The 10,577-nt window shown below is 42.3% G+C and overlaps 1 protein-coding gene and 1 pseudogene across 2 annotated transcripts; one reads left to right on the forward strand and one right to left on the reverse strand.

The window, feature by feature from the left end:
- Positions 1 to 977: 977 nt before the first annotated feature.
- MRPL46 (mitochondrial ribosomal protein L46) lies at positions 978 to 10,532 on the reverse strand. 2 transcript variants are annotated; one of them, XM_058542406.1, is made up of 4 exons: positions 10,281 to 10,532; positions 8,755 to 8,944; positions 7,809 to 7,979; positions 978 to 1,361 (listed from the first exon to the last, which is right to left on the reverse strand). In XM_058542406.1, the coding sequence occupies exons 1-4, from the start codon at positions 10,506 to 10,508 to the stop codon at positions 1,111 to 1,113; spliced, it is 840 nt and encodes a 279-aa protein (XP_058398389.1). In that variant the 5' UTR covers positions 10,509 to 10,532; the 3' UTR covers positions 978 to 1,110. The 2 variants fall into 2 exon arrangements, with proteins under 2 accessions (XP_058398389.1, XP_058398388.1); XM_058542405.1 differs by having other exon boundaries at positions 7,809 to 7,982; positions 10,281 to 10,530.
- Positions 5,939 to 7,362, forward strand: LOC131405248 (tudor domain-containing protein 3-like; annotated as a pseudogene).
- Positions 10,533 to 10,577: the final 45 nt, after the last annotated feature.

Consider the following 10,577-nt stretch of genomic DNA (forward strand, 5'->3'; position numbering starts at 1 on the left):
GCCACTACTGCCCATGAAATCAGTGAGCCTCAGCTAGGGGACATCACCCCTCAGTAATGAGGGGAAAGAGCACATGCAGGAGGTTCAGGAAAGGAGGGAATATAAGGTCTAGGCATCTCAATTTTGATGAAAGAAAGCAATTTCCCTGACCCTTCGTAAGAACATGAGGCTAACAGAAATCCCATTTCACAAGCTTGTATCATCTGTCTAACCCAGAAGGCTGAGAGGAAACCAGGAAGTCTGATGGAATCCAGGACTGCAACCTTGCTATTGGAACTGCACAGAGAGGCATGCCTGAGATCCTCGCTCTCTTCCACTCATTTAGCAAATGTTTGTTGAGTGTCTTCCATGTGCCAGGCACTAGGACCAGTGGCGACCCAATCAACACAGTAAGAGGTCAAGAGCCCCAACCCAGAGGCAAGAGATCAGCATTCTCCTGCACCACCAGTGATGTGCAGTAAGATTCTTAGCTGAGTGACACTCAGCCATGATGCCCCATTTGTAAAATGGAGATAACAAACTGACCCTGCTTATTTCACATGACTGTTTCAAAACAGATAAGACACGATTCAATTCTGTTTAAACATAAAATGCCTTAAAAAAAAAAAAAAAAAGGAAAAATGCATGAAAGAAGGAAAGAAAAAAAAAAGAAGGAATTATTTCCTAGGCTAGATTGACACACTTTCATATGCAATAGAAAGCGAGGGAAAAACAAAACAGAAAATAGCTAAGAAACTACACAGAACTAGTTTTTTTTTCACGGGCATAGAAGCTTTCACAAAACTCCAGGCTTTTAGGAGGTTGATTCATTTCCTTCTGTTCTTTCTTCCTGGGCCCAGGAAGTCAGCTGATTCACTATAAAGTAATGCAATACTCAATTATCAGCTTGGGAAAAAAGGAAAGGCACCCTAAGAGATGGCTCTCTCCTCACCTGGAGAAGCCGGTAGTCCTCAAAGGACAAATCAGACAAGAACACACAAAGATAAACTCATTTATTTCTCAGAATGTAGTCCGCTGCTTGATATTCCCTGCAAAGATGGGGCAACAACAAAACGCCCAAGGCCCCGATCGCAGACCTGTTCGAGCATTGTCCAGAGGCAGCTCAGTCCATCAGAGGTCCAAGAGAAATCTCCTAACCTGGGCCAGGTATTTTGGTTTCAAATAGTCACCCAGCTCCTCCTTGCTGACCCACACATGACTGTCCTTCTTCCGGGCCTGGGAAACGTCTCCAGTTAGTAGCAGTGCTTTGAAGAAGAATACTTTGGCCCCGAGAATACTCTCTGTCCTCATTGCCTGGGGGAACTTGAACTTGTAGTGGCCACAAGGTGCATTTCCGAGGAACTTGGCTTCCATGTTGTTTTCTGAGGAGGGGAGGACAGAATTGGAAGATGAGGATACACCCACCTGTTTACACTGGCTCCCAAAATCACCAGGGGTCTCTATGAGAGCCAGTTCCAGCCGGAGGTAAAAGCAATCCCTGGGAGTGAGGACAAGGGTCATTCCTGAAGAGCCTGCTCTCCTCTCCATCCAAATGCTCCTGGCCCAGGGGCTCCCAATTCTCTGGGTCCACTCCACTTGCCAACCTACTGCTTTCAGACAGAAGTTAGCAATGCAGTTCAAATACCACTACCTGGGAATCAGAGCATGGAGCTTCTAGCCTCAGCCCAGTCACCACCTGTTGATGAAGGACCAAGACATTCAGTATCTGTAAAGCAAAGTTCATCAGCCTTTTAAGGGGACTGTCACATGGAAACCATAAAAAGGACCTGATTTGACTTCTGTAGGGTGAAAACATCATAATCAAAGTTAAAAGACAAAGACAGATGGATAGATAATATCATATCTGTAATCTATAACAAAGGGTTAATACCTCCAACCTAGCATTTCAAAGGATGGGAAAATGATGGATTAATTACTAAAGGGCATTTAGAAAACTGGCTAGCTAAATAGGAAAAATAAAGCTGAATTTCAACTTCAGTCCTCACATCAAAATTGATACCATATAGATCTAAGATTTAACAATAAAAATTTAAAATTTTCATAAGAGGTTTCTTCGTTCTGGATGGTGGTTTCATGGATGTTTAATATTTTATAAATTTTTCTGTATTTTTAAATTTTTCATTAAAGAAAAAAGAAACAATAAGAGTACTAGAAAAAAAATGTGGGATGCTTTCACATCATTTTTGAGAGGGGAACGCCTAAGCAAGACACAAAATTCAAAAGTCCAAGAAAGAAAAGACATATTTATCTACATAAAAATTAAATCTGTCTGCAAAGAAAAATGAAGCATAAAAAAGTCAAAGACAAAATGAGAAACTAGGAAAAATATTTTCAACACATTCAACAAAGGAATAATATCTTAAGAAATAAGAAGTACCTAGAAATGAATGAGGAAAAAAACCAACAAATCTAAAAGAAAAATGAACCAAGCATATGAACAGGAAGTTCACATGAAAATACATATCAATGACCTACAAACTCAGTAAAAGATGCCCAATCTTATTAATAATTAAATAAATACAAGTTAGAACAACAACATATCATTCCTGAGGTTCAAAAACTTTGAGCTCGACACCGCTTGTCAAAAATAAGGGAAAAATAGGTGCTCTCACACATACTGTGGGAGTGTAAATTAGTTAACTGCTATATTTGGCAAGAGTTATCAATTTTAATTATACATAGCCTTTGATCTAGCAACTCTGCTTCTAGAACTTTATCCTCCCAGATATATTTATTTGCCCACATGAGCAAAGATGAGTGTACAAGGATGTTCACTGCAGCTTCACTTGTAAAAGTCACAGCCTGGGTAAACAAACTGCAGTACACACATTATGAGATAGTATGATGGCATAAAAAAGTGTTAAGATATGTATTCATGTGCTGATGTACAGAGATGCTTAAAAGTATAGAAGAGGAGAAAGGAAGGTATGTAACTGTATATATATATATGCTCCCACTATGTGGGGAAAAAAAAGATAAAATATGTGCTTGCAATTTCTAAAAGGATCCACAAAAAATTGTTAATGGTGGTTGCCTCTGAAAAGGGAAAATTACTTCCTATCCTATACGACATTTACTAGACACTGTTTGATAATTTTCTCACCATACACAATGAATTGCTTTGCTCAATATCAAAAAACAACAGCACAGGGGCCGGGCCCATGGCATAGTGGTTAAGTGTGCGTACTCCACTGCTGGCGGCCCGGGCGCACACCGAGGCACCACTTGTCAGGCCATGCTGTGGCGGCGTCCCATATAAAGTGGAGGAAGATGGGCACGGATGTTAGCCCAGGGCCACTCAGCCTCAGCAAAAAGAGGAGGATTGGCATGGATGTTAGCTCAGGGCTGATCTTCTTCACAGGAAAAAAAAAAAAAACAGCACGACTAGCATTAGATGAGGAATTTATGTAACATGTGAGCTTACCTACAATACAAAATGTCAGCACTGGGTATCTGTGAGCAGTAGAATTATATTAGCATATAAACAGTTATATGTTTCCTTACACTTTTTGGAATTTTCCACTTAATTCAATGAATAAGTATTACTTTTCTATAATCTGGAAAAAATGGATTAAAAAATATAATCAATCATGAGCAAAGAATCTGAAGAGGCAGTTCAGGGAAGAAGAAATACACACAGCCAATAAACATAAGAAAAGATGATTAATCTCACTAGCAATCAGGAAAACATTAACCCAAAAGAGACCATTTTACACCGACCGGATAGGCAGAAACGAAAGAGACTATTTCACATGTTGGCGAGGTCTAGACAAACAGACACCCCTGTGCACCACTCCTAAAAATCTAGAACTTTATGTACATTCTGCAGGACAAGTGGGCAGAACCTACCAAAACTTAAATGTGTCTATCCTCAACCTTAATTTCACCTCTAGGAATTCCATCTTGCAGAAATACTAGGGAAGTGTGGTGCCAATGGGGAAGAAAGGAAAGGACTTTGACTTTTCTATACGTATACTTTTATAGTGCCTGAGCCTTTCTTTGCCATTTTAATTATTTTATATTATTTGCCATTTTAATAAACTCGCAACAAATCAACATTTTATTTTACATGCACCTATTAAATATCAATTTATCTTTTATATATTCCCTTTCACACTTATTTATGACAATGGGAATGTTAAAGGAGGAAAGTGTAGAGCCGAGTGGCACCCCGTTCCACAGGCACACAGAAAGTGGAGCTGAGCCAGCATCAGTCAGGAACATTTGACAAGAGGGAAACTGAGCATCTGAACACAAGGATCCTGGCAAGTAACCCAGCTGCGAACTCCTATGTGATGGCTCAGGAAACTGGGAGCGCAGCAAAGGCCTTTACCCATTCTCTTCTGTCTCACTACCTCTCCTGCAGGCCACACAGGCCCATGGTAGGAAAGGATCAAAGGGGCATACACCAGCTGCTGACATTTCGTTAGCAGGTACTTATGCTGGTAGCAGGGCCAGTAGGCTCTGCATTTAGACTACTAAATACGTTTACTCAATCAACATTCAGCAAGTATCTCCTATGTGCCAGGTCCTTTGCTGAGAGCTGGGATGATGGAGAGGAGTAGATACTGTCTATATCTTCAAGGCAGTCAAAATTCTGGCTGGGGAGAGAAATGTGTTAATAAACAATTACAGGGCAGGGGAGTAAGGGAAAGAGTGTATTCTCCACTAGAACATAAGCTCCCAGGGAGCATTGGAAGTGTCCTCTTCATCACTATGACCCCACTGCCTGCAGAGTGTCCAGCTAATGGTCGGCACAGAGTAAATATCTGTCGCATAAACTGAATGAGGGCACGCACGAGTGCTATGGGAGCCTAGAGGGAAGTTCTCTCCACCTAGACGCTTGCAGAAGGTTCTACCACAGAAGGTATTATGTATGAGCTGAGTCTTAAAAACTGAGCAACCAGACCAAGGAGGAGTAAAGCATTCCAGTCAGTGACCAGCATGCCTCAAAACAGAGAGGCATGAAAGACCACATTATTCCAGGAATGCAAAAGGTTTGCTAGGTTAGAACTTAAAATATACACACTCATGGGGCTGGACCCATGGCTTAGCGGTTAAGTGCGCGCGCTCTGCTACTGGTGGCCCGGGTTCGGATGCCAGGCACGCACCGACGCACCGCTTCTCTGGCCATGCTGAGGCCACGTCCCACATACAGCAACTAGAAAGATGTGCAACTATGACATGCAACTATCTGCTGGGGCTTTGGGGAGAAAAAAGGAGGGGGATTGGTAATAGATGTTAGCTCAGAGCCGGTCTTCCTCAGCAAAAAGAGGAGGATTAGCGTGGATGTTAGCTCAGGGCTGATCTTCCTCACAAAAAAAAAAATATATATATATATATATACACACACACACACACACTCAGAAACGGTAAGACAGAAGACTGATGAGCTCAGGACTAGAGCATAAAGGATTTGTGCTTGAAAGTCTGAACTTTTATGGGAAACCTTCTAAGAATTCTAGGCAGAGAGTGACAAGGGATCTGTGTCTCAGAAAGCTCATTCTGGCAGCACTGAAGAATATGACATGAAAGCAAAGGGGAACTTATTTGGCATCCACTTCAACAATGCCATATAGTGGTTCTCAACCACTATGATTTCGCTCCGCAAGTAAAATTTCACAATGTCTAAAGACATTTTTGGTTGTCAAACTAGGGGGAGTGGGAATGAGTTAGTGCTACTGGCATCTAGTGGGTAGAGGCCAGAGATGTTGCTAAACATCCTACAATGCACAGAATAGCCCCCATAAAGAATTATCCTGCCCAAATGTCAACTGTGCCAAGGTTGGGAAACCCTGGTCTAGTGAGATGTGAAAGGGGTCACAGCTGAAGCTGTGGAATAAAGCTGGTGAAGATTTAGAACAGATCAGGTAGGCCTCAAGAACTTGTGGATGTCAGAAGGAGGTCAAGGATGACTCTGAAGTTTCTAGTTGGGTGAATGGGTGAGTGGTGGTGCCAACAAGCCAGGCTGCAAGGAAAAGAAGAGAAGCAGGCTGAGAGAATGGTAGGAACACTGATTTTGAAGGTACTAAATTTAAAAATCTCAGTGAGGGAGATGGAGAGTGCAGGGATGGCACCACGCTGGAGGGTATTTCAGCAGGCCCCAAGAAGTGCACTGAATTGGATGCTTGCCCCTCAGGCCAATGTTTTAAGATAAGCAAACAAGCCTCTTTCACAGAAAGTCTGGGTGCTTTTCAATTAGCTACCTCTGAGCCAGGCCCTGGGGTGGAACCTAAATCACAGCCACAGCTGCTTCGTTAGGGACAGACTATCAAATACTTAGCAAAATGGAGTAAAAGATAATAAACCAAGGTATCTTCTTTGTAATGACACCAGACAGCCAACAAATAAAAAAACTCCTCATTTTCAAAGAGACACCCAAAATTCAAAGTTGATTTTACAAGGCAGTGGATTACCTAGAAACAGAGGTTCTGAAAGACCAAGTACTTCTTCAGAATCTGAAGTATGGGCTAAAGAAAGAAGCAAGTGTGACAAGCCATATTCTAGATAGGATAGAACTAAAGACACTTCATGCTCTTTAAGTTCTCAGCACAATGATGGTGCTTTAAAAAAAAAAAAAAAGGGATAACTCTATGCAAAGGAGATCAAGAAAAAGTCCAGCCTACGCAGAGGCAAAAGAAAATCCACTTCCTCAAGAATCCATGGATTATAATAATCAAAAACTTGGTAAAAGAGAAAACCAAACAGCAAGTCCTGTTTGGATGAAGTTTATGACAGTAAACTCCAAACAATAAAGAATGAAGCTTTCAGTGATGTAAAAATTGAAAAACATTTTAATGTAAATACTGATTACCAGAATCCTGTCCGAACTAACAGTTTCATTGGTGTTTCAAATGGAGAGACAGAAATGCTAGTGAAAGGACAGCAAGTAGGACCTCTTAAGCCAGCAAGGCCCATTACAGCTACACCCTGTGATGATAAAATATTTTACAGTAGTGGACCCAAAAGAAGATGTAGGCCAATTAAATCAGAAAAAGTACTAGAATCATCTATACCTATGGAGTATGCAAAACTGGGGAAACCTGGCGATGAATGTTTTGTACTTTATTGGGAAGATGACAAGTTTTACCAAGCAGAAATTGAAGCTCTCCATTCTTCAGCTATGACAGTAGCTGTTGAATTCAGATTATGGACACTATCAAGAAGTGCTACTAAGCAACATCAGGCCCTCAAATAGAGGCATGGGAGGAAGAAGGTACCTACGACCAAATTCTTGAGTTCTGTGAAGGAGGTGATGGCCAGCCAAGACAATCCACTCAGCCAATCCAGCAGTTTACCAATCTCCCCAGGCTCAGAACTAATATAAGAAGAGTCTCTATGAAGAGAGGAGTCATTGACTGAAACATCCTGGTCAAAATCTGCTGACAGACCTCCTACTTTCCCTTCAGAAGAAGATGTAGCCATGGTGGATATTATTATTTGGAGAACAAAAAAACAGATTTTAGGAGAAAAAATAAATTCAACCCACACAAAGAATGGGAAAAGATATGGAGTTAAATTAAGCAAATATCTTTTACAAGTGAAAGAACTTTTTTTCTACCATCAATAAAACCAACATGCTATTATAATAAACACATAATAAAAATGAAATAAAATTTAAAAATCTCAGTAGGACAAAGATAGACTTTCACCTAAGATTTTTTTCTAGCTGAAATTTTTACAAATATTCAAGTTTCCATTAACCTTCCCATCTCCTACTCTTAAAGCCATCGCATAGTCAGCCTATAAATCCTCTGGCTGAGACTGAAATAAGTCTTGTGGGGTTTAGAGCGAGGCAGAGAACTCACCTGAGAGTGTGGCCAGGGTTCGCTCAGCAGTTCCTCGGAGAGTCTCCCCAGGCTGCCACTCTGCCTGGGGCAGCACCCAAACATCCTGGTCTCCAAGCTTTTCTTTGACCAACAGGACAAGGTTCCTGTCTAGCTTTCGCTGCAGTGAGGTCCGGTCATTCTTTTTATCAGCTTCTAGAAGAAAATGGGGTCAAAGGAGACAAGACGACTATGACCTGCCAGAACCAAGGAGATGCGAGTTCTACAGACTTCCTTTTTAAGGTAGAGCCACAATCCTTGCCCTCAAAGAAGTTATAATCAAATTAAAACCTTGACTCATCTAACTCTGACCTCTTTCAGGGTAGAGTCTCACAATCTTGAGGAAACTAAAATGTAAGAAGAGGAAACCAAAAGCTGAACTTCTCCTTTGAAGGGCAAAACATAAAGAAAGTACTTTGAGCCTTTGGAAAAGAAGCGATATCCATACTAATTCAAACACTACTACTTCATTGGTTTTCACACTATTACTAACTTAACTAGCTTCCACTTTCTCTGTTCTTCGGTCTTCATCTGTGAAACAAGGATAAGAGCACTCAACCCCCTGCTTTAGGAGGGATTTCAGATAAAACACAGCAAACGAGTGGGAAAGGCTTAATTTCCCCCACTCTCAGTCCCAAACTAGGAGTTAAACTCATGTAACCTTCATAAAGTTTAACTGAGAGAGAAAACGCTATGCCAACCCCCTTACCTCCCACTCAAAAATAACAGAGGCCTTTTAAAACTTTTACTAGAGTAGATGTGAGGAACAGGGAAAATAATTTATTTTTCTCCCACTTGAAAGCAGTTTTATCATTTGAAATTATTTGTTACTTAAAACACAAAGCAGGGGTTAAGCAATTGTCCTTTGTTTGGGAACCAGAATACTCCCCTTTCCCTTCCCTCTTGCTGGCCTGAAAAGACCACAAACCTGTTATGCGAGCTCCAGGTTTGAACTGTAGGAATTTCTGCTCCCACGCATCTTCCAAATCCTGCACCAGCAGTATTTTCCGTTCATCATCTTCTTCATCATAAGGGTCAGCTTTCTTCTTTGCTAGTCGCTGGGCTTCACTCAAAGCACGAAGCTCATGGTCTGAATACAGGCTTCTCTCTATCTCGACCTGCGAAAATTAAAAGGGCAAAAATCTACCTCAATCTGGGAAAACTAAAAGGACAAAAAAACAAACGAATATAACACAGCTATAGCACACTTGACAGACTCAGAAGTTTACCATCCAACGTAACCAGATATACAATCAAAACACCACAGAGAAAACAGGGAAGGAACAAACCTCACCTGCACTGTGGGCTTGAGTTACATTTGCCAGAATGTTAGAATGTGACTGGAGGTCAAGATTGCTACAAAGAACAGAGGACTGGGACGGGCACTGCCTGCCCACTTACCATGCTCCAGTCATGTCAGTCTTTGATCAGAATCTCACTCACCACGGGCTTTCCTGCCGCAGGGAGTTTACAGCCGCTGTTCCTTTTTTCTAGAATGTTTTACCTCACATTCTTCTCCTGGGAATTTTTACTCTTCCTTCAGATCTCAATTTATCTATCACTTTCTTAGAGAGATACTCCTTGACATCTCCGATAAAATCAAATCAAATGTCCCTGTTAAACCCTCTTAGAGTGCCCTGTGTTTTCCTTTACAACACTTACCAGGGTCTGCAATTAGTGTACAGTCATGCAACTATTTGGTTACTGACTGGTCCCCCTCCACTAGACTGAAGTGCTCTGAGAACGAGAGCTATGTCTGTCTGATTCATCACCACATCCCTAGCACTTAGCACAGTGTCTGCAGAAAGTAGATACTAAATGATTACCTGTAAAGTGATTAATAAAATATTTGCAAAGTAAATTAATAAACTAAGTAAAAAGCCAAGAAGTGAAGTTTATAGCTCACAGTAGCCAAGACAAAAGCATCTCAGATCCTGGAAAAACATAATAGCCTTCAACTATACTATCTGTGGGGATTGAAGACCCTCACAGCTACTACACCCGGTTTTTGCCCGTTTCCTCACTTGCCCCTCACACAGACTTTATCACAGGTACCTTACACACGTGCCCACTGCATTCTCCTAACACTCGTCACATCACAAAGACTTTCTCCAAACTGTCAACTACCTATGATAGGGGCTGAGTCCATCTAGTTCACCACCGCATCCCTAGTGTGTTGAATGAAAAACGAGTGCATCTCCAAACAGCTGCCTAAGGTGACGATAAAGAAGACCAATGAAAACAAACTACCTTTTATTGAACGCCTACCACGTACCAAACCAACCCACTAACGTGGGTACCATTTTGCAGGTAAGGGAAGTTCAGAGAGGTGAGGTGACTTGCCCAAGGTCACACAGACTAATTGACGCCGGAGTCGGGATAGAACCCAGGCCCACGTGCCTGTACTGCTTCCCCAACTGCATCTTAAGGCCGCGACCCGCACCTCAATCCTACCTGCTGTAGTAGAGCCGCCATCTCCTCCTGCAATGGTGTCAGTGGCTTCGAGACCAGCGGTGGCCGCTGCAGGCACAATGCGCCCAACAGGCGCCATGGAGACCCGCTGCTCGAGGGTGCGGCCGCAAGGGCCAGGCTGCGAGAACCCAGGCCACTGGCCCAGAGCCCCTCGAACCGCCGCCAATCCCTCGCTACCCCTAACAGAGGCCGCCTTACGGGCGCCGCCATCTTTCTGCCCTCCCACAAAGTACCGTGGCTCCCAGCGGGCTCCTGGGCTAATCCCAGGTTCCCACAAGG

The sequence above is a fragment of the Diceros bicornis genome, chromosome 5 (genome assembly GCF_020826845.1).
Source record: "Diceros bicornis minor isolate mBicDic1 chromosome 5, mDicBic1.mat.cur, whole genome shotgun sequence".
Classification (NCBI taxonomy): Eukaryota; Metazoa; Chordata; class Mammalia; order Perissodactyla; family Rhinocerotidae; genus Diceros; species Diceros bicornis.

Bases quoted from the DNA above. Each gene is read 5' to 3' on its own strand.
- MRPL46 (XM_058542405.1), bottom strand. From the start codon at position 10,508: ATGGCGGCGCCCGTAAGGCGGCCTCTGTTAGGGGTAGCGAGGGATTGG. The intron at 8,945-10,280 runs GTAGGATTGAGG...TAATTTTCGCAG, and splicing joins TGGCGGCTCTACTACAGCAG to GTCGAGATAGAGAGAAGCCT. The intron at 7,983-8,754 runs GTTTGTGGTCTT...ATTTTCTTCTAG, and splicing joins ACCTGGAGCTCGCATAACAG to AAGCTGATAAAAAGAATGAC.